The sequence below is a fragment of the Cherax quadricarinatus genome, chromosome 99 (assembly GCF_038502225.1).
Source record: "Cherax quadricarinatus isolate ZL_2023a chromosome 99, ASM3850222v1, whole genome shotgun sequence".
In the NCBI taxonomy this organism is placed as follows: domain Eukaryota; kingdom Metazoa; phylum Arthropoda; class Malacostraca; order Decapoda; family Parastacidae; genus Cherax; species Cherax quadricarinatus.
The window spans coordinates 352,785-378,152 of record NC_091390.1 but is presented as its reverse complement, the minus strand read 5'-3'; the positions used below and the strand labels follow the sequence as shown (position 1 = coordinate 378,152).

The window sequence follows — 25,368 nt, the reverse complement described above, 5'->3', positions numbered from 1 at the left end:
AACAGACTAATCTAATTCACAATATTCCTTATGGGAACAAATTCGGTCAGTAACGGCACCCGAACAGACTTCTGGAATGAAATAATATCATAAGGCGGGGGTCCACTGTCCTTGTAGAAATGAAGATTATTATTATATTATAATTATTATTATTTATTGTAATAGTGTGATCTTGTTACAAACTCTAATCATATATTTCTTCCTCATCCACAGAGTCGCTCACCATCGGCATCCAACAACTGTTCTTCTCGGTTAAAGGCGATTAAGAATATTAATTCATGGACTTCAATCTCTAAAATGCTTATGTTTTTTACCATTGTTATTTTTAAGTTATTTCGAACAAACATTTTCTTGCTGTGACTTTGCTCAAATAATATGCCAACATTAATTGATGTTAATACAGTATTTTTAACATAAACTGAATGTGATGTGACGATGTGAGCCAAGTTCTGTAATCTTCAATATTCAGTAATACTTTGTGCTATGTAAGGTCGAGATGCTAAGTATATTTGGACATATTATTACATAAAACTTGAGTCGTGGCCTCTAGAAAGACAGTCATGGAGTGAGTGATGGTGCAAGTGTTTCTTCTTTTTTGGGTCACCTGCCTTTATGGGAAATGGCCAATATGTTGAAAATAATTTTTTGAATAATATTAATGTTTTTATGCCGAGTGACAACTGCGACATGTATGTAATGGAAGCTTAGCACAGTGGCATTATCGTAACCAGTGAGGTTTATCCGAGGTACGATTATTGCTATTTGAAACTGATGTAATGGATAAAGTTGTTGAGTGCTTCTCACTGCTGTGAAAGGTCTGACCCCCTGAGCCCCTGGAGGAGGCTCAGGGGGTCAAGGCTTCTGTGGCCCAGGCCTGGTGGTGGATCAGGACCTGATCAACCAGGTTGTTACTGCTGGCAGCACATAAACCAGTGTAGGAACCACAGCCTGGCTGGTCAGGTACTGTGTGTCTGTCCAGCTCCCTCTTGAGGACAACCAGGGGTCTTGAAGATAACCAGGGGTCTTGAAGACAACCAGGGGGTCTTGAAGACAACCAGGGGGTCTTGAAGACAACCAGGAGTCTTGAAGACAACCAGGGGGTCTTGAAGACAACCAGGAGTCTTGAAGACAACCAGGGGGTCTTGAAGACAACCAGGGGGTCTTGAAGATAGCCAGAGGTCTAATGGAGGACTGAACCTTAACATTTGTGTTGCATGACTCACCTAGATTTACCACTTCATGAAATACAATGCAAGAAAGTTATGCATTGATAGTGTGTCTTGTGTTCGTTAACAAAACCCTTTTGTACATTTTCTAATTGGTGGTTAACGATGTGTAAACATAGGTTAATTTATGTTACATTAACCTAACATAGTATAATTGTTGTTGCTGTTTAGGTCATGTAAAAAGCTCCTACATCGTATTGTGTATGGAAAAAGTTTAGAGGACGGATCTACAGTAGTGGCCTGGTATTTGCGTGCGATACGTTCCAAGACCGACCTTGGTTTCCCAAAACAGTGATAGTAGTGAACCCTATTTATATAAGTTGTTGATTTTCATAGCTACGAGAGTTTAATTGATAAATTATGCACAGTGAGTCGAGAATTCACTTTTTCGCTGATGGGAAACACTTCAAGGCTTCTCTTAGGCTTTGAAGTCCTGCCACCATCACTACTATTGTGCTTTAGGGTCATTATTAAGCAAAATTAAGGATTATTTTTGGGCCATGATAAACCATGGAAACTTAATCCGCAGATACAAAGGTTCTACTGTATTGTGTAATAAAGTTGGTAGAATTACCGACAATATGTAAAGTAAAAGGACACAAGTGCAACTAATGTGACATTTATTGTGGCAACGTTTCGCTCTCCAGGAGCTTTATCAAGCTTGATAAAGCTCCTGGAGAGCGAAACGTTGCCACAAAAAATGTCACATTAGTTGCACTTGTGTCCTTTTACTTTACATACTGTATTGTGGTTTCTGAGAAGCAACTCTATCATATGTTGCACTGCATGAAACCACTCAAGAATGAGCAACATTGCAACAGATACAGCTGATAAGCTTCCTGTTTATTAACTCTGTGATACGCTTACACTCAAGAAACTTGAAAAGTTTCATTATTATATAGTAAAGAATGTGTTAATAAAAACAGAAGGTAGTTGTTTACACACAGGTGTTCCTTGCTTTATAATGGTCCGACTTATGATGTTTCAACTTTACGATGATGTAATAGTGATGCGCATTCAGTACTGTACAATTATTGATAGGATAAACTTGTGCAGGAGGGCCCTGGACGTACAGGAGGGCCCTGGACGTACAGGAGGGCCCTGCACGTACAGGAGGGCCCTGCATGTACAGGAGAGCCCTGCACGTACAGGAGGGCCCTGCACGTACAGGAGAGCCCTGCACGTACAGGAGAGCCCTGCACGTACAGGAGAGCCCTGCACGTACAGGAGGGCCCTGCACGTACAGGAGGGCCCTGCATGTACAGGAGAGCCCTGCACGTACAGGAGGGCCCTGCATGTACAGGAGAGCCCTGCATGTACAGGAGGGCCCTGCAAGTACAGGAGGGCCCTGCAAGTACAGGAGGGCCCTGCAAGTACAGGAGGGCCCTGCAAGTACAGGAGGGCCCTGCATGTGCAGGAGGGCCCTGGACGTACAGGAGGGCCCTGGACATAAAGGAGGGCCCTGCACATACAGCTCTCACTTTCTGGTGTTCTATCTTTTCATTTTCTTTCACTGGAGTTATTATTCATTATGCTCGATGCTTTTATCACTTTTCCTCCATTATTACCGTTTTCATACAACAGTTGCATAAGGGAAGGACTGGCGCCATATTTTTGGTAGGTTTTGTATGGACAGTGTATTTATTTGAATTTTTATGCCTAGCTGTATTGAGCACTCAATACATAATATTGTAAACACATTAACAGGCATTTTAGATGCATTCGATAAGGAAAAAATGATCTCTTCCACCGCTGGCTTCTTGCTTAACCCTTAAACTGTCTAAACGTAGATCTACATTTGCACGCGTAGCGCTCTGAACGTAGATCTACATTTTACATTGTTTCTTATGGAGAAAATTAAGGTCGGAGCACTACGCGCACAAACGTAGATCTACGTTTGGGCAGTTTAAGGGTTAACATTTGGGGTCACTGACCATAGCAGCTGTATGAACCAGATTTGTATCTATTTATTTAATTTTCAATACTGGTATTTAGTGTAATTATTTGTTTACCTATTCATTGACAGTAGGTATTTATTTATTTATCATCTCATATTCATATTTGACTTACAATATTTTTAACTTAGGACGATCATAACACCATTGTAAGTCAAGGACCACCTGTTATTTTTTTTGAGTTGTGCAGTTGCATAAGCGCCAGGTAATGTGTTATTTTTTATGATTGGTTGGCTGGTTGGTTTATCAGGTTAATGTTTATCAACCACACGAGGGTCATTAAGGCTGCATATTGGTTGATGTGAGTACCAATGAGTGACAGAACGTACTCTGCTAGAATGTACGCTTAATGGGATGACTTTCACTCTAAGACAAGCATTTTTTATATATAATAATGTCCATGCTATGGATCCATGAAACTCGCTGAAGAATCTTCCATTGGGGAAATGTGTTGCTCTGTATAGAGTTTTATCATAGTGAAATGGTTTGCTCTGTGTGTAACAGAGGTCGGTGAACTTTTTGGGGGTATTACCCCAAAACAAGTTTATGGAGAGCGAAATTCCCCACTAGACTTTAAAGTCTACAGAATCCAGAAAACACAAACAGAACTCGAATTCAAAATAGTTTATAGTGTCCATTTGTATGGAGAATACAATCATACAAGCAAAAAAGCAACTTTAAAAATAAATACAAAATTAGAAAATAAAATGAAATATAAACTGCAGTTTTATGTTCACTGAACCTTTGTTTTCCTCGTGATTTTCATTTTTACCCCATTTGGGGTAATTTACCCCAGTTCCCCGACCTCAAGACTGAGAGCTTTATCAGAGTGACGTGTTTCCCCAGTTAATACTTTTGTAACCTGTGTATTTCCTCCATAAGCTTATTCTGTTGCAAGATGTTTTACCCGAGAGGCTGCGTATGGCCGGTCAAGGATGCTTTAACTTCTACTGTATACTCGGCATATACTGAGAGATAATAACCTCAGTGTATATATACTGTGAGAGGAATACCTCACTGTATATATACTGAGAGGAATATCTGTGTATATATACTGTGGGAAGAATACATCTCAGTGCATATGTCCTGTGAGATATATGCACTGAGACTACTAACTCTCAGTGTATATATCCTGTAAGAGGAATACCTCTCAGTGTATATATCCTGTAAGAGGAATACCTCTCAGTGTATATATCCTGTAAGAGGAATACCTCTCAGTGTATATATCCTGTGAGAGGAATACCTCTCAGTGTGTATATACTGTGAGAGGAATTAATGTACACTCGGAATACACGGAGAGACAAATGCCTCAGTGTATACTATACTGTAAGATTGGGATAAATGTAAACTCAGTGTACACTGGAAGATGAACACAAGTGTACACTGGAAGACGAACACAAGTGTACGTATTGTCTACTCTTTATAAATGTAACTTTTTCAATGTGTTAAAATTATTTTTGAATCGAAGACAAGAAGCATGTATTGTAATAAACTTTTTTTAATCCATTTTTGGGTTTAGTATGTTACAAGATATGAGATGTATGATTCACGAAATCATAGTAGCACGACTGTTAATAAATTATGGAACAAGTAGGGTTTTAAACTCATGGCAAGTGTCATAATACACACAGGCCAGTGTGTTAACACACTGGCCAAAGTGTTAACACACTGGCCAATGTGTTAACACACTGGCTTGTGTGTACGTTAATTCTTCAACTTACAAACACATTGAGGACCTTCTGTATAATAATGATATTATATGCAATAATGTATAATAATGATATTATACACAATTATTATACGTTATTATACATTATTGTGTATAATAATGATACGATAAACAATACAGAAGATTGGCAATGTGCAAGTCAAGGACTTGCTGTATTAGGACTCACTTGTTACAGGTTCAAAACCCATCCGTTTCCTGGTTTATAAGGTGTATAGTTTGTCTTAAAACAATTGAATTACCTAGAGTATATTAAAATGTATCCATGTTGTCCTCAGAGGATGAATTAATGATTGAGTCTGCAACACTCCTTGCTCTCAATAACCCATGTGGATTTAGTGCTTTACATACATTGAATAATTCAAGATAAGTGAGAAATAAGAACAGGTGAAGCATAAAGGTGATGTAACATAATTTCTCAGTTAATAATTTTGTTTAATGAAGGAGAAAAGTGCATTAAAACAGCGACTCAAGACAAACCCTGGATACCTAGCTGCGTATTTTTGTCAAATTCAAATTTTAATTTTTACGCAGGGCAAAAATAATGTAGTCGATGTGTAATAAAATATTGTTAGGCATGAAAGCAATTTTATAAACATGATTTAACTGTCTTCAAGAGTCAGTATATCCAGTTGTTGTAATTCTGTAGGCCTACACTCTCTTTTGGGCCTAAGATGAATCTCATTATGTTCTGGATAATTTGTAGTCTGTCATTTTTTTTTTTTTTGGTTAAACCAGAATACCATGAAGAACAAGAATAATCTATATAGCATCGTATAAGAGCTAGACACTGTGCCTCAGTAGGTAGACACTGTGCCTCAGTAGGTAGACACTGTGCCTCAGTAGGTAGACACTGTGCCTAACTTGATGGGTTTCCCATTACACTGATGTGATGGGTTCCCCATTACACTGACGTGATGGGTTCCCCACTACACTGACGTGATGGGTTCCCCACTACACTGACGTGATGGGTTCCCCATTACACTGACATGATGGGTTCCCCATTACACTGACATGATGGGTTCCCCATTACACTGACATGATGGGTTCCCCATTACACTGACATGATGGGTTCCCCATTACACTGACATGATGGGTTCCCCATTACACTGACATGATGGGTTCCCCATTACACTGACGTGATGGGTTCCCCATTACACCAGACATTAAAAGTGTATGGCTTCTGTTTTGCTGAGGTGCAACAATATAGCCTCTCCTCACTTAATGACAGAGTTGCATTCCTAAGACCACGTTGGTAAACGAATTTGTGGCTAAATGAGGATCGTATTATAATTGTGGTGAGTTTATGTCAACCATCTTTGATACTGTTTTAATGTCACATTTGCAACATTTATAACATTTCTGGTATATTTTTAAATGTTTATACAGTAGTGTACTGTATATTGTAATAAACAGAATAGAGGAAATCAGCTCTAATATATATTATTTAGGTATGTATACTGGTCAAGGAGCCCATCGTAAGTTCAAGGCATTGATAATCGAGTATGTTGCTTAGTGAGGAGACGCTGTAGTTTGTTGACTAATAACCATTTGCTACAGGACTCTAGTTCTAGTTATAGTAAATTAGCTATATCTTGTGGGTCTTTACCTGACACTAACAGAGCACTGTCATCTGCCTACAACACAAGTTTACACTTCTTTTCACAAGAAGTCGTAAGATACATCTACTAGTTAACGACTGTTTGGGGTGACGTCTTTATTGCTGTAGTAAGTTTAAAACTTATTGAAGTTTGTGTTAAAGGTATTCAGTGCAACTGGCAGTTTACTGACCAGTGTTGATGCAGCAGTTGTGTAGATTATAATTACTATAATCATAACTAAATGCTAAACCCACAAGAGTCATGCAGCAAGAGTTATGTAGAATTAATTAAAATAATTTGCCACCCCTCTAGTTTCATGGCATACTGCATTATCAATATTTATCTCTGTTAGATCTGTCTACAGGTTTATGGCTATACTCCAGCTGTTTTAGTTGTTGCCAGAGATTTCTGGGGTTATTCTTACATTCTTCAATTTGTGAACAACTGTGCCTTGCTTCTGCTCCTTTTATATGCCTCTGCACTCTCTTCCTTAACCTTTGGAATTCATTTAGCACTGCAAAATATGTTTGTGTTAAATATCTTTAACAGTTTGCCCAACCACAAATGTGGTAATAATTATCAATACAATAGGACCCCCATATCCACAGGGATACGTCCCAGGGACCTGCCGTGGATACCAAAACCTGGATAGTGACAAGCTCTGGATAGTGACAAGCTCTGGATAGTGACAAGCTCTGGATAGTGACAAGCTCTGGATAGTGACAAGCTCTGGATAGTAACAAACCCTGGATAATGACAAACCCTGGATAGTAACAAACCCTGGATAGTAACAAACCCTGAATAGTAACAAACCCTGAATAGTAACAAACCCTGGATAGTAACAAACCCTGGATAGTAACAAACCCTGGATAGTAACAAACCCTGGATAGTAGCAAACCCTGGATAGTAACAAACCCTGGATAGTAGCAAACCCTGGATAGTAACAAACCCTGGACAGTAACAAACATTGGATGGTAACAAACTCAGGATAGTAGCAAACTCTATATAGTGGTCCCTCAATTATCGTCCATAATCCGTTCCTGGAAGTTGGACTATTATCGAAATAGACGATTTTCGAATCAATTTTCCCCATAAGAAATAATGTAAATACAATTAATCCGTTGCTGACACCCAGAAGTATTAAAACAAAACAATTTTTTACATGAAACATAGATGTAGTACATAAACAATACAATGGGACATGATGAATGAAACATTAACAGCATAACACTTACCTTTATTGGTGATTCTTCTTAGTGTATGGGAGACTGGAGGAGGAGAGAGAGTGGATTGTTTATAGTTTGGAAGGGGAATCCCCTTCCAGCAACACCTCAGGTACCAATTGCTTTTCTGGGGTTGCTTGTCTTCTCTGTTTCTTAATGCAACTAGGACCAGCTTGAGAGTCACTGGAGTCCTGTCTTGCAAAAAAACTGTCCAGAGAGCTCTGTTTCTGGAGTATCTTTAACACTTCCCTAAAATGGGGCAAGACTCTGTCACTGTACAAGTTGCCAATATGGCTTCCAACATCCTTCTCAGGGTGATGTTTCTCCATAAATCTTTCCATCTTACCCCATATTTCAAAAATCTCCTTAATTTCTGAAGAAGGCAACTTCTTCCATCTCTCTTCCTCCTCCTCTGCAGCAAGATTCTGAGCTGCAATCTGTTGCTGTTCCTGCTGAAGCTCTTGCAGCTCCTCAGTGGTGAGCTCTTCATTGTGGTCTTCCACCAACTCTTCCACATCCTCCAAACTCGCATCCAACCCCATGGAACTCCCCAATGCCACAATAGAGTTCACAACTGACATAGGCTCATCAGGGTCAGCCACAAACCCTTCAAAATCCCTCTTGTGGACACAATCTGGCCACAATTTTCTCCAACAACAGCTTCCTTTATTTCCTTTTTCTTTGCCACGATGGAAGATATGGTTGTATGGGGTTTGTTATACATCTTGGCCAGTTCGGCCACAAGTACGCCACTTTCATATTGTTCAATGATGTTTTTCTTAAATTCAATCATATTTCTCACCTTCTTTACCAAAGGTTTGGCGCTTGGCACTAGGAGCTTTCTTTGGAGCCATGGTAGCTTATTTAGTACTTGCAAGCACTAAAACGAATGGAATATTATGAAATATTTCGTATGAACACGTGAGGGGACCGTCGCTCACTGGTAAACAATGGCACACTGGCTGGGAAGGGAGGCTGAGGTGGCTCAGAGCCGTGAATACACGTCCAGGACGAAAGACGATTAGCGAGCTAACGGACCATTTGCGAGCCAATGTTTAGACGAAATAACGGGACTATTTCCGAAATGGACGACTTTCAGGCTGGACGATTATTGAGGGACCACTGTATATAAGTCCTATACATACCTATTATAAGGTTTAATTGATAAATTACACAGTAAGTGAAGAATTATTATTTTTTCATTGATGGGAAGCACTTCACAGCTTCTCTTGGGCTTTAAACAACTGTCACCATTACTACTTTTGCACTTCGTGGTCTTTATTATGCTAAATTAAGAGTTTTCTCAGGGCTACAGTAAACTGTGGATAACTGAGACAACAGATACTGAATCAATGGATATGGAGATCCTACTGTATTATTATTCTCATTACTTGTATTCATAATTCAATCTTAAATAAATTGTCTTGGTGTTTGTACTGTTTTTAACCCTTAAACTGTCCAAACATAGATCTACGTTCGGACAGTTTAAGGGTTAACGTCTAAATTTGTTTGTGTACGTACTCAGTAACCTGTGCGAAGTCTTAAGTATCGTGTGAACACTAGCATTAGTCTACCTGAAGTACACTTCATCGTAGTGACTTTATTTTGTGCTTAACAGTATTTTATTACCTGTAAACTATATTTTGTATACTGCAGAGAGAAATAAAGTTGTTTGTTTATCAGTGTTCCTTTACTGAAGCTTATAGTTGACCTAATTTTTATTGTCCTGTGTAGGCCTATCTGGCTCTCTAATGATTTTCCTGGTGCAGTAAGTGATTAAATGATCACTAAAAGCTGTGGTAACAACGCTTGAAGCTGTATAATTCTATGGGTTTAGCACTCAACCGAGAGCGCTAAACCCATAGATTATAATAATAATGATCCCTGACTATGGTAGCGGTCTGGCATCCCCGGGGGATGCCTTCCTAGACCTACCATGGATGACCAAAATCACAAAAAGTAGTGAAGCCTATATACCTGGAAAGGGGCTTCAGGGGTCAACACCCCCTGCAGCCCAGTCTGTAACCAGGCTTTGTGGTGGATCAGGGTCTGATCAACCAGCCTGTTACTGCTGGCCACATGTAACCTGACCTGGCTGGTCAGGTCATTTTTCATTTACATACTTATGATAATGTTTAATTGATAAATTACATACAGTAAGATAAGAATTATCACTTTTCACTGATGGGAAACACTTCAACAGCTTCTGGGTAATTATTAAGTGAAATTAAGGGTTATTTTCAGGTGACGGTAAACCATAGAAAGTGAATCCACAGATATGGGGGTTCTACTGTAATGTTATCAGAGCAGATACATAGTATATGGTCATGTATGATGACTTGAGAACTGTGTGATCCAGGTTGGTGCATTAATTGAGTGTAGCTATTTAATCCTATAAGTTGCTTATATAGGTCACTACACATACAGCAACTCTTGTCGGTGTTCCCCATTTTGATTGGCTTTCAACTGAGTTACTGTTCGTTATGTTCAGTGCTTTTGCTGCTTTTCAGTCGTTTTCACACAACAATTGCGTAAGGGAAGGACGACCAATGCTGTATTTTAAGATAAGTATTGTATGTACTGTGTACATTAACCCTTAAAGTTTAAGGGTTAATGTACACAAGTAGATCTACTTTTGTAGCAATACAAATTTGAACGTCGATCTGTTTGAACCGTTTAAGGGTTAAACGGTCCAAACAGATCGACGTTCAAATTTGTAACTACAAAAGTAGATCTACTTTATTTTACATATTTTCAAATGTAACAAAAAAAATCTAGATAAAAGTTTTTTTTACACGTTTTCAAATGTAAAACAAAAAAAAAAGATCTACGTATTTTTACATACTTTCAGATGTTGAAAAAACGTATATATACGTTTGGACCATTTAAGGGTTAAAACAATATCAAAGATGGCTGACACAAACCCACTACCATTATAATATGCTCCTCACTTAGCAACAAATTCGTTTAACGACATGGTCTTAGGAACGAAACTCCGTCGTTAAGTGAGGAGAGGCTGTATTTATTTTGATTTATTTTTGTTATGCCAAGCTGTATTGAGTACTTAATATATGATAGTGTAAACACACTATTAGGCAGCGTTTTAGATGCATTCCATAATGTGAAAAAACGAGCCATACAAATGGGGCCTCGTGTACTTGAATTTATTTCTTTACGCAGTACACAACATACAGTTTATACCTGGAGTTTACCTGGAGAGAGTTCCGGGGGTGTTAGGTAAGACACATATGCAACAGTTAGATACCTAACTGTTGCATATGTGTCTTACCTACCAACCTGTCGGTATTTTATACCATTTTAATATTCAGTTCCGGGGGTCAACGCCCCCGTGGCCCGGTCTGTGATCAGGCCTCCTGATGGATCAGAGCCTGATCAGCCAGGCTGTTACTGCTGGCTGCACGCAATCCAATGTACGAGCCACAGCCCGGCTGGTCAGGTATCGACTTTAGGTGCTTGTCCAGTGCCAGCTTGAAGACTGCCAGGGGTCTGTTGGTAATCCCCCTTATGTATGCTGGGAGGCAGTTGAACAGTCTCGGGCCCCTGACACTTATTGTAATGTTGGATGCAAAATACAGCCACTAAGATAGTGTATATTTCTGGCAGACTAAAACGTACTAGTCCCGACACAATAGTTAAGACTAGATACAGTTTACGGCATAGTAAATATTAATTATGCATTTTCACAAAAAAAATTAGCAAAAAAAAATATTAAATTTATTACAATTTATAATAGTTTGCAAAAATATTACGTAGAACGATTTTTAATAGAGACGTTGCATAAATATTGTAATTAGTACAATTTACGGTGACGATAACAGATACTGAAGTCTACCAGAGGTATTGTCTCACAATTGTGCTTAATTCTAGACAAGCCTATTAATCCCTTCATAGGCCTATATTCTTGATATGGTGATCAGCGTATTGCTGAAGTTAAAGATTTGCAAGAATATTATTATTAGTCACGGGGAGCACTAAACCCATAGGGGTCATGTAGTGTGTCGGGGAATGGAAGACACTCACGTTTGATCCAAGAAACTGAAGTATTGGTCCAGTTCCTAAGATCAAGAGCCCCTCACCAGCATAAAGGACCCTTTGAGGGGTTTGTAAGGACAAAAAATCAGTTTCTTGTCTTCAAGGTCAGCTTAACCTTGATAACAAAGGGAACACCACTTTAGGAGGTAAGAGGTTTGTTCCAAGGGAAGGATGGCTTTAAATTATTTGGATCAACAGCCCTTCATGGACATCAAATCACCACCTTCAAGGACGAATTATCAAAATTTTGAAATCAAGGCCCCCAGCACCTGCCAGTCAATATGTACCCAGTACTTAGTCCAAATTATGATTATTATTGCCATGGGGAAGTACTAAACCTGTAGGGAGTCATACAGGAACTAGGGAAAAGGGAAGGTAGTCACAGGTTTGATAAGAGGAAGTGGAAGATCACTCCATTTGGATCAAGTGGAGTTGTATGACACCTGGGGGTCATACAACACCTGGGAGATCATACAACACCTGGGGGTCATACAACACCTGGGGGTCATACAACACCTGGGGGTCATACAACACCTGGGGGTCATACAACACCTGGGGGTCATACAACACCTGGGGGTCATACAACACCTGGGGGTCATACAACACCTGGGGGTCATACAACACCTGGGGGTCATACAACACCTGGGGGACATACAACACCTGAGGTCATACAACACCTGGGGGTCATACAACACCTGGGGGTCATACAACACCTGGGGGTCATACAACACCTGGGGGTCATACAACACCTGGGAGATCATGCAACACCTGGAAGATCATACAACACCTGGGGGTCATACAATACCTGGGAGATCATACAACACCTGGAAGATCATACAACACCTGGGAGATCATACAACACCTCCATACAACACCAACATTCTCCTCATAACTCCCAGACGCTTCAACGTTCAAGCTCTCCAAGACAAGCTCAACCAGGTCGAGCCCTCAACCCAGGTCACACTTGAAGAAGAAGTCGACAACACTCTTCCTTTCCTTGATGTTCTGCTCTGCGAAGCTGACCACGAACTTCGTTTTAAAGTCTATCGAAAACCCACCAACCAAAACGATCTTCTCCACTTCTACTCTCACCACGACACCAAAACCAAACGTGGTGTAATTATAGGCTTCTTCCTGCGTGCACTCAGAATCTGCAGCAACGAGTTCCTTGAGGAAGAATGCACGATGATTAAACAAGTATTTTCTAAACTCCACTATCCTCGTCACTTCATCAGAGACTGCAGACGGCGAGCATTAAACATCTTCAACACACCCAGAGAAGACACTGCCGAGAAGAGATACATAGTCCTTCCCACCAACTCCATTGCCAAACATGTTTCCAACATCTTTGCCAAAACATCATTCCAAGTATCTACCTCCACAACCACGACCATCAAGGACATCACCAGTAGTAGACAGGACAAGCCTCCATCCTCTGCAGGGGTATACATAATCCCTTGTAATGACTGCAACAAGTTATACGTGGGCGAAACATCAAGGGACCTCCAAACACGTATTTCAGAACACCAATATGCAAGCAGGTCTGACGACACAAGGAATGCCTGCGTACAACACCGTAATTCACACAACCACTTGATAAACTACAGAAACTCAAGACTTATCGCCACAGAACACAACACTCAATACCGAAGAATCCTGGAATCATCACTCATTTCTATATCCGACAACTTCAACCAGAATAGTGGCTTCTATAACATAGCTGAACCACTTGCCAAGAAACTTCTTCATCGCTATCCCACATAAGAACACTGTAGAAGGTCTGCTCACAACTTATCCAATCTCCTTTCCAAGCTACCCAAGTTTTTAGACTCTATAACCCCACTCGGTACATCATCAGATGCAGCATTCTTCACCTGACCTCAGCTGGACTATAAATACTCGCGTTCCTTCCACCCCAGGTAGTTCTGTTTGTGACTTGAAAAAGCCCACTGTGTGGGCGAAACGTAGTCAATAAAGGATCACATTATACTGCATTTGTGTTTATATTGCCACCTGGGAGATCATACAACACCTGGGAGATCATGCAACACCTGGGAGATCATGCAACACCTGGGAGATCATACAACACCTGGGAGATCATGCAACACCTGGGAGATCATACAACACCTGGGAGATCATACAACACCTGGGAGATCATACAACACCTGGGAGATCATGCAACACCTGGGAGATCATACAACACCTGGGAGATCATACAACACCTGGGAGATCATACAGCACCTGGGAGATCATACAACACCTGGGAGATCATACAACACCTGGGAGGTCATACAACACCTGGGAGATCATACAACACCTGGGAGATCATGCAACACCTGGGAGATCATACAACACCTGGGAGATCATACAACACCTGGGAGATCATACAACACCTGGGAGGTCATACAACACCTGGGAGATCATACAACACCTGGGAGATCATACAACACCTGGGAGATCATACAACACCTGGGAGATCATACAACACCTGGGAGATCATACAACAACTGGGAGATCATACAACACCTGGGAGATCATACAACACCTGGGAGATCATGCAACACCTGGGAGATCATACAACACCTGGGAGATCATACAACACCTGGGAGATCATGCAACACCTGGGAGATCATACAACACCTGGGAGATCATACAACACCTGGGAGATCATACAACACCTGGGAGATCATACAACACCTGGGAGATCATACAACACCTGGGAGATCATGAAACACCTGGGAGATCATGCAATACCTGGGAGATCACACAACACCTGGGAGATCATACAACACCTGGGAGATCATACAACACCTGGGAGATCATACAACACCTGGGAGATCATACAACACCTGGGAGATCATACAACACCTGGGAGATCATACAACACCTGGGAGATCATACAACACATGGGAGATCATACAACACCTGGGAGATCATGCAACACCTGGGAGATCATACAACACCTGGGAGATCATGCAACACCTGGGAGATCATACAATACCTGGGAGATCATACAACACCTGGGAGATCATACAACACCTGGGAGATCATACAACACCTGGGAGATCATACAACACCTGGGAGATCATACAACACCTGGGAGATCATACAACACCTGGGAGATCATACAACACCTGGGAGATCATACAACACCTGGGAGATCATACAACACCTGGGAGATCATACAACACCTGGGAGATCATACAACACCTGGGAGATCATACAACACCTGGGAGATCATACAACACCTGGGAGATCATACAACACCTGGGAGATCATACAACACCTGGGAGTTCATACAACACCTGGGAGATCATACAACACCTGGGAGATCATACAACACCTGGGAGATCATACAACACCTGGGAGATCATACAACACCTGGGAGATCACTACAACACCTGGGAGATCATACAACACCTGGGAGATCATGCAACACCTGGGAGATCATACAATACCTGGGAGATCATACAACATCTGGGAGATCATACAACACCTGGGAGATCATACAACACCTGGGAGATCATGCAACACCTGGGAGATCATACAACACCTGGGAGATCATGCAACACCTGGGAGATCATACAATACCTGGGAGATCATACAACACCTGGGAGATCATACAACACCTGGGAGATCATACAACACCTGGGAGATCATACAACACCTGGGAGATCATACAACACCTGGGAGATCATACAACACCTGGGAGATCATACAACACCTGGGAGATCATACAACACCTGGGAGATCATACAACACCTGAGAGATCATACAACACCTGGGAGATCATACAACACCTGGGAGATCATACAACACCTGGGAGATCATACAACACCTGGGAGATCATACAACACCTGGGAGATCATACAACACCAGGGAGATCATACAACACCTGGGAGATCACTACAACACCTGGGAGATCATACAACACCTGGGAGATCATGCAACACCTGGGAGATCATACAACACCTGGGAGATCATACAACACCTGGGAGATCATACAACACCTGGGAGATCATACAACACCTGGGAGATCATACAACACCTGGGAGATCATACAACACCTGGGAGATCATGCAACACCTGGGAGATCATACAACACCTGGAAGATCATACAACACCTGGGAGATCATACAACACCTGGGAGATCATACAACACCTGGGAGATCATACAACACCTGGGAGATCATACAACACCTGGGAGATCATACAACACCTGGGAGATCATACAACACCTGGGAGATCATACAACACCTGGGAGATCATACAACACCTGGGAGATCATACAACACTTGGGAGATCATACAACACCTGGGAGATCATGCAACACCTGGGAGATCATACAACACCTGGGAGATCATACAACACCTGGGAGATCATACAACACCTGGGAGATCATACAACACCTGGGAGATCATACAACACCTGGGAGATCATACAACACCTGGGAGATCATGCAACACCTGGGAGATCATGCAACACCTGGGAGATCATACAACACCTGGGAGATCATACAACACCTGGGAGATCATACAACACCTGGGAGATCATACAACACCTGGGAGATCATACAACACCTGGGAGATCATACAACACCTGGGAGATCATACAACACCTGGGAGATCATACAACACCTGGGAGATCATACAACACCTGGGAGATCATACAACACCTGGGAGATCATACAACACCTGGAAGATCATACAACACCTGGGAGATCATACAACACCTGGGAGATCATACAACACCTGGGAGATCATACAACACCTGGGAGATCATACAACACCTGGGAGATCATACAACACCTGGGAGATCATACAACACCTGGGAGATCATACAACACCTGGGAGATCATACAACACCTGGGAGATCATACAACACCTGGGAGATCATGCAACACCTGGGAGATCATGCAACACCTGGGAGATCATACAACACCTGGGAGATCATACAACACCTGGGAGATCATACAACACCTGGGAGATCATACAACACCTGGGAGATCATACAACACCTGGGAGATCATACAACACCTGGGAGATCATACAACACCTGGGAGATCATACAACACCTGGGAGATCATACAACACCTGGGAGATCATACAACACCTGGAAGATCATACAACACCTGGGGGTCATACAATACCTGGGAGATCATACAACACCTGGAAGATCATACAACACCTGGGAGATCATACAACACCTCCATACAACACCAACATTCTCCTCATAACTCCCAGACGCTTCAACGTTCAAGCTCTCCAAGACAAGCTCAACCAGGTCGAGCCCTCAACCCAGGTCACACTTGAAGAAGAAGTCGACAACACTCTTCCTTTCCTTGATGTTCTGCTCTGCGAAGCTGACCATGAACTTCGTTTTAAAGTCTATCGAAAACCCACCAACCAAAACGATCTTCTCCACTTCTACTCTCACCACGACACCAAAACCAAACGTGGTGTAATTATAGGCTTCTTCCTGCGTGCACTCAGAATCTGCAGCAACGAGTTCCTTGAGGAAGAATGCACGATGATTAAACAAGTATTTTCTAAACTCCACTATCCTCGTCACTTCATCAGAGACTGCAGACGACGGGCATTAAACATCTTCAACACACCCAGAGAAGACACTGCCGAGAAGAGATACATAGTCCTTCCCACCAACTCCATTGCCAAACATGTTTCCAACATCTTTGCCAAAACATCATTCTAAGTATCTACCTCCACAACCACGACCATCAAGGACATCACCAGTAGTAGACAGGACAAGCCTCCATCCTCTGCAGGGGTATACATAATCCCTTGTAATGACTGCAACAAGTTATACGTGGGCGAAACATCAAGGGACCTCCAAACACGTATTTCAGAACACCAATATGCAAGCAGGTCTGACGACACAAGGAATGCCTGCGTACAACACCGTAATTCACACAACCACTTGATAAACTACAGAAACTCAAGACTTATCGCCACAGAACACAACACTCAATACCGAAGAATCCTGGAATCATCACTCATTTCTATATCCGACAACTTCAACCAGAATAGTGGCTTCTATAACATAGCTGAACCACTTGCCAAGAAACTTCTTCATCGCTATCCCACATAAGAACACTGTAGAAGGTCTGCTCACAACTTATCCAATCTCCTTTCCAAGCTACCCAAGTTTTTAGACTCTATAACCCCACTCGGTACATCATCAGATGCAGCATTCTTCACCTGACCTCAGCTGGACTATAAATACTCGCGTTCCTTCCACCCCAGGTAGTTCTGTTTGTGACTTGAAAAAGCCCACTGTGTGGGCGAAACGTAGTCAATAAAGGATCACATTATACTGCATTTGTGTTTATATTGCCACCTGGGAGATCATACAACACCTGGGAGATCATGCAACACCTGGGAGATCATGCAACACCTGGGAGATCATACAACACCTGGGAGATCATGCAACACCTGGGAGATCATACAACACCAGGGAGATCATACAACACCTGGGAGATCATACAACACCTGGGAGATCATGCAACACCTGGGAGATCATACAACACCTGGGAGATCATACAACACCTGGGAGATCATACAGCACCTGGGAGATCATACAACACCTGGGAGATCATACAACACCTGGGAGGTCATACAACACCTGGGAGATCATACAACACCTGGGAGATCATGCAACACCTGGGAGATCATACAACACCTGGGAGATCATACAACACCTGGGAGATCATACAACACCTGGGAGGTCATACAACACCTGGGAGATCATACAACACCTGGGAGATCATACAACACCTGGGAGATCATACAACACCTGGGAGATCATACAACACCTGGGAGATCATACAACAACTGGGAGATCATACAACACCTGGGAGATCATACAACACCTGGGAGATCATGCAACACCTGGGAGATCATACAACACCTGGGAGATCATACAACACCTGGGAGATCATACAACACCTGGGAGATCATACAACACCTGGGAGATCATACAACACCTGGGAGATCATACAACACCTGGGAGATCATACAACACCTGGGAGATCATACAACACCTGGGAGATCATGAAACACCTGGGAGATCATGCAATACCTGGGAGATCACACAACACCTGGGAGATCATACAACACCTGGGAGATCATACAACACCTGGGAGATCATACAACACCTGAGAGATCATACAACACCTGGGAGATCATACAACACCTGGGAGATCATACAACATCTGGGAGATCATACAACACATGGGAGATCATACAACACCTGGGAGATCATGCAACACCTGGGAGATCATACAACACCTGGGAGATCATGCAACACCTGGGAGATCATACAATACCTGGGAGATCATACAACACCTGGGAGATCATACAACACCTGGGAGATCATACAACACCTGGGAGATCATGCAACACCTGGGAGATCATACAACACCTGGGAGATCATGCAACACCTGGGAGATCATACAATACCTGGGAGATCATACAACACCTGGGAGATCATACAACACCTGGGAGATCATACAACACCTGGGAGATCATACAACACCTGGGAGATCATACAACACCTGGGAGATCATACAACACCTGGGAGATCATACAACACCTGGGAGATCATACAACACCTGGGAGATCATACAACACCTGGGAGATCATACAACACCTGGGAGATCATACAACACCTGGGAGATCATACAACACCTGGGAGATCATACAACACCTGGGAGATCATACAACACCTGGGAGATCATACAACACCTGGGAGATCATACAACACCTGGGAGATCATACAACACCTGGGAGATCATACAACACCTGGGAGATCATACAACACCTGGGAGATCATACAACACCTGGGAGATCATACAACACCTGGGAGATCATACAACACCTGGGAGATCATGCAACACCTGGGAGATCATACAACACCTGGGAGATCATACAACACCTGGGAGATCATACAACACCTGGGAGATCATACAACACCTGGGAGATCATACAACACCTGGGAGATCATACAACACCTGGGAGATCATACAACACCTGGGAGATCATACAACACCTGGGAGATCATACAACACCTGGGAGATCATACAACACCTGGGAGATCATACAACACCTGGGAGATCATACAACACCTGGGAGATCATACAACACCTGGGAGATCATACAACACCTGGGAGATCATACAACACCTGGGAGATCATACAACACCTGGGAGATCATACAACACCTGGGAGATCATACAACACCTGGGAGATCATACAACACCTGGGAGATCATACAACACCTGGGAGATCATACAACACCTGGGAGATCATACAACACCTGGGAGATCATACAACACCTGGGAGATCATACAACACCTGGGAGATCATACAACACCTGGGAGATCATACAACACCTGGGAGATCATACAACACCTGGGAGATCATACAACACCTGGGAGATCATACAACACCTGGGAGATCATACAACACCTGGGAGATCATACAACACCTGGGAGATCATACAACACCTGGGAGATCATACAACACCTGGGAGATCATACAACACCTGGGAGATCATACAACACCTGGGAGATCATACAACACCTGGGAGATCATACAACACCTGGGAGATCATACAACACCTGGGAGATCATACAACACCTGGGAGATCATACAACACCTGGGAGATCATACAACACCTGGGAGATCATACAACACCTGGGAGATCATAGAACACCTGGGAGATCATACAACACCTGGGAGATACAACACCTGGGAGATCATACAACACCTGGGAGATCATACAACACCTGGGAGATCATACAACACCTGGGAGATCATACAACACCTGGGAGATCATACAACACCTGGGAGATCATACAACACCTGGGAGATCATACAACACCTGGGAGATCATACAACACCTGGGAGATCATACAACACCTGGGAGATCATACAACACCTGGGAGATCATACAACACCTGGGAGATCATACAACACCTGGAGATCATACAACACCTGGGAGATCATACAACACCTGGGAGATCATACAACACCTGGGAGATCATACAACACCTGGGAGATCATACAACACCTGGGAGATCATACAACACCTGGGAGATCATACAACACCTGGGAGATCATACAACACCTGGGAGATCATGCAACACCTGGGAGATCATACAACACCTGGGAGATCATACAACACCTGGGAGATCATACAACACCTGGGAGATCATACAACACCTGGTGTGAATGAGAATATCCTGACGGAAAATTACATAATATAACAACCTATGAGACATATTACCAGGATAGATGTCATCAGTAACGTGGACTTATACTCACGGGGCCAGGAGCTGTGACTCGACCCCCCGCAACCACAACTAGATGAATACTCTTAATTCACCGGCCAGTTGACCGGAGATTATTGTTGTTGTTGTGGGTTATAGGGCCATTGACAGTGTATGTTGAATCATTGTTGTTGTTGTGGGTTATAGGGCCACTGACAGTGTATGTTGTATCATTGTTGTTGTTGTTGTTGTTGTTGTGGGTTATAGGGCCACTGACAGTGTAAGTTGTATTATTGTTGTTGTTGATGGGTTATAGGGCCATTGACAGTGTATGTTGTATCATTGTTGTTGTTGTTGTTGTTGTTGTTGTGGGTTATAGGGCCACTGACAGTGTATGTTGTATCATTGTTGTTGTTGTTGTTGTTGTTGTTGTGGGTTATAGGGCCACTGACAGTGTATGTTGTATCATTGTTGTTGTTGTTGTTGTTGTTGTGGGTTATAGGGCCACTGACAGTGTACGTTGTATCATTGTTGTTGTTGTTGTTGTTGTGGGTTATAGGGCCACTGACAGTGTATGTTGTATCATTGTTGTTGTTGTTGTTGTTGTGGGTTATAGGGCCACTGACAGTGTATGTAGTATAATTGTTGTTTACCTGGAGTTTACCTGGAGAGAGTTCCGGGGGTCAACGCCCCCGCGGCCTGGTCTGAGACCAGGCCTCCTGGTGGATCAGAGCCTGATCAACCAGGCTGTTGCTGCTGGCTGCACGCAAACCAACATACGAGCTACAGCCCGGCTGATCCGGAACTGACTTTAGGTGCTTGTCCAGTGCCAGCTTGAAGACTGCCAGGGGTCTGTTGGTAATCCCCCTTATGTGTGCTGGGAGGCAGTTGAACAGTCTCGGGCCCCTGACACTTATTGTATGGTCTCTTAACGTGCTAGTGACACCCCTGCTTTTCATTGGGGGGATGGTGCATCGTCTGCCAAGTCTTTTGCTTTCGTAGTGAGTGATTTTCGTGTGCAAGTTCGGTACTAGTCCCTCTAGGATTTTCCAGGTGTATATAATCATGTATCTCTCCCTCCTGCGTTCCAGGGAATACAGGTTTAGGAACCTCAAGCGCTCCCAATAATTGAGGTGTTTTATCTCCGTTATGCGCGCCGTGAAAGTTCTCTGTACATTTTCTAGGTCGGCAATTTCACCTGCCTTGAAAGGTGCTGTTAGTGTGCAGCAATATTCCAGCCTAGATAGAACAAGTGACCTGAAGAGTGTCATCATGGGCTTGGCCTCCCTAGTTTTGAAGGTTCTCATTATCCATCCTGTCATTTTTCTAGCAGATGCGATTGATACAATGTTATGGTCCTTGAAGGTGAGATCCTCCGACATGATCACTCCCAGGTCTTTGACGTTGGTGTTTCGCTCTATTTTGTGGCCAGAATTTGTTTTGTACTCTGATGAAGATTTAATTTCCTCATGTTTACCATATCTGAGTAATTGAAATTTCTCATCGTTGAACTTCATATTGTTTTCTGCAGCCCACTGAAAGATTTGGTTGATGTCTGCCTGGAGCTTTGCAGTGTCTGCAATGGAAGACACTGTCATGCAGATTCGGGTGTCATCTGCAAAGGAAGACACGGTGCTGTGGCTGACATCCTTGTCTATGTCGGATATAAGGATGAGGAACAAGATGGGAGCGAGTACTGTGCCTTGTGGAACAGAGCTTTTCACCGTAGCTGCCTCGGACTTTACTCTGTTGACGACTACTCTCTGTGTTCTGTTAGTGAGGAAATTATAGATCCATCGACCGACTTTTCCTGTTATTCCTTTAGCACGCATTTTGTGCGCTATTACGCCATGGTCACACTTGTCGAAGGCTTTTGCAAAGTCTGTATATATTACATCTGCATTCTTTTTGTCTTCTAGTGCATTTAGGACCTTGTCGTAGTGATCCAATAGTTGAGACAGACAGGAGCGACCTGTTCTAAACCCATGTTGCCCTGGGTTGTGTAACTGATGGGTTTCTAGATGGGTGGTGATCTTGCTTCTTAGGACCCTTTCAAAGATTTTTATGATATGGGATGTTAGTGCTATTGGTCTGTAGTTCTTTGCTGTTGCTTTACTGCCCCCTTTGTGGAGTGGGGCTATGTCTGTTGTTTTTAGTAACTGTGGGACGACCCCCGTGTCCATGCTCCCTCTCCATAGGATGGAAAAGGCTCGTGATAGGGGCTTCTTGCAGTTCTTGATGAACACAGAGTTCCATGAGTCTGGCCCTGGGGCAGAGTGCATGGGCATGTCATTTATCGCCTGTTCGAAGTCATTTGGCGTCAGGATAACATCGGATAGGCTTGTGTTAATCAAATTTTGTGGCTCTCTCATAAAAAAATCATTTTGATCTTCGACTCTCAGTCTGGTTAGCGGCTTGCTAAAAACTGAGTCATATTGGGACTTGAGTAGCTTACTCATTTCCTTGCTGTCATCTGTGTAGGACCCATCTTGTTTAAGTAGGGGCCCAATACTGGACGTTGTTCTCGATTTTGATTTGGCATAGGAGAAGAAATACTTTGGGTTTCTTTCGATTTCATTTATGGCTTTTAGTTCTTCCCGCGATTCCTGACTCCTAAAGGATTCTTTTAGCTTAAGTTCGATGCTTGCTATTTCTCTGACCAGTGTCTCCCTACGCATTTCAGATATATTGACCTCTTTTAGCCGCTCTGTTATTCTTTTCCGTCGCCTGTAAAGGGAGCGCCTGTCTCTTTCTGTTTTACATCTACTCCTCCTTTTTCTTAGAGGAATAAGCCTTGTGCATACATCGAGTGCCACCGAGTTAATCTGTTCTAGGCATAAGTTGGGGTCTGTGTTGCTGTTGTGATAGAAACACAGGCCTTATCTCTAGGCTTTATTGAACATAGAATCTTCATAGTACTTCTGCAACAACAAAATATAATGACTAGTACATCTAATAATGGCTTCTACAGGGATGGTGATGTCTTGCATATGTCAAGAGAAAAGTTATAACTACAGGCCACATATTTAAACTCACCATGTAATCTGCATCGGTGATAAATGGATAAAGTAGGAGAGAATCACACACCATATGTTGGTGCCCATGACGCACACCAAACTGTTGTTGTTGTTAAGGGCCCCTAGAGGTGGTGCAGTATTATCCTGCTGCTGCTCCCCACAGGACCAGTATCACTACAGTTGCTTAGTATATCTTCCCAGCTTATATCGGTTAGGACTTGGTTTACTTGGTCCCACTTTATGTTTTTGTTATTGAAGTTGAATTTGGTGAATGCTCCCTCGTGACTAATCTCATTATGTCGGTCTGGGGCTCCGCGCATACATGACTGAACCTCAATTATGTTGTGATCTGAGTATATTGTTTTTGATATGGTGATATTTCTTATCAGATCATCATTGTTAGTGAAGATGAGGTCTAGTGTATTCTCCAGTCTAGTAGGCTCTATTATTTGCTGGTTAAATTGAATTTTGTGCAGAGATTTAAAAACTCGCGTGAGTGTGAGTTTTCATCAGAGCTGCCTCCTGGTGTTATTACTGCAACAATATTATTTGCTGGTAAAGTGTATGGTAGAGTTATAATTGAAAGAATTAAGAGTAAGACGGAGAATAGGATAGCAGATGAACAAGGAGATTTTAGGAAAGGTAGGGGGTGTGTGGACCAGGTGTTTACAGTGAAACATATAAGTGAACAGTATTTAGATAAGGCTAAAGAGGTCTTTGTGGCATTTATGGATTTGGAAAAGGCGTATGACAGGGTGGATAGGGGGGCAATGTGGCAGATGTTGCAAGTGTATGGTGTAGGAGGTAGGTTACTGAAAGCAGTGAAGAGTTTTTACGAGGATAGTGAGGCTCAAGTTAGAGTATGTAGGAAAGAGGGAAATTTTTTCCCAGTAAAAGTAGGCCTTAGACAAGGATGTGTGATGTCACCGTGGTTGTTTAATATATTTATAGATGGGGTTGTAAGAGAAGTAAATGCGAGGGTCTTGGCAAGAGGCGTGGAGTTAAAAGATAAAGAATCACACACAAAGTGGGAGTTGTCACAGCTGCTCTTTGCTGATGACACTGTGCTCTTGGGAGATTCTGAAGAGAAGTTGCAGAGATTGGTGGATGAATTTGGTAGGGTGTGCAAAAGAAGAAAATTAAAGGTGAATACAGGAAAGAGTAAGGTTATGAGGATAACAAAAAGATTAGGTGATGAAAGATTGAATATCAGATTGGAGGGAGAGAGTATGGAGGAGGTGAACGTATTCAGATATTTGGGAGTGGACGTGTCAGCGGA

The 25,368-nt window shown here is 42.6% G+C and overlaps 1 protein-coding gene, 1 long non-coding RNA gene and 1 pseudogene across 2 annotated transcripts in view; all 3 read left to right on the top strand.

The window, feature by feature from the left end:
* LOC138851076 (uncharacterized) overlaps positions 1–9,413 on the top strand; it is a 47,359-nt gene extending 37,946 nt beyond the window's left edge. Inside the window, exon 2 of the long non-coding RNA XR_011390959.1 lies at positions 1,020–9,413. This is a non-coding gene — a long non-coding RNA (uncharacterized lncRNA). The remainder of the gene's footprint in view (positions 1–1,019) is intronic.
* LOC128704804 (solute carrier family 7 member genderblind) overlaps positions 1–9,413 on the top strand; it is a 34,125-nt gene extending 24,712 nt beyond the window's left edge. Inside the window, exon 10 of the mRNA XM_070079488.1 lies at positions 214–9,413. Coding sequence (XP_069935589.1) covers positions 214–266 — 53 coding nt within the window. The 3' untranslated portion in view covers positions 267–9,413. The remainder of the gene's footprint in view (positions 1–213) is intronic.
* Positions 702–773, top strand: LOC128704815 (U4 spliceosomal RNA; annotated as a pseudogene).
* Positions 9,414–25,368: the final 15,955 nt, after the last annotated feature.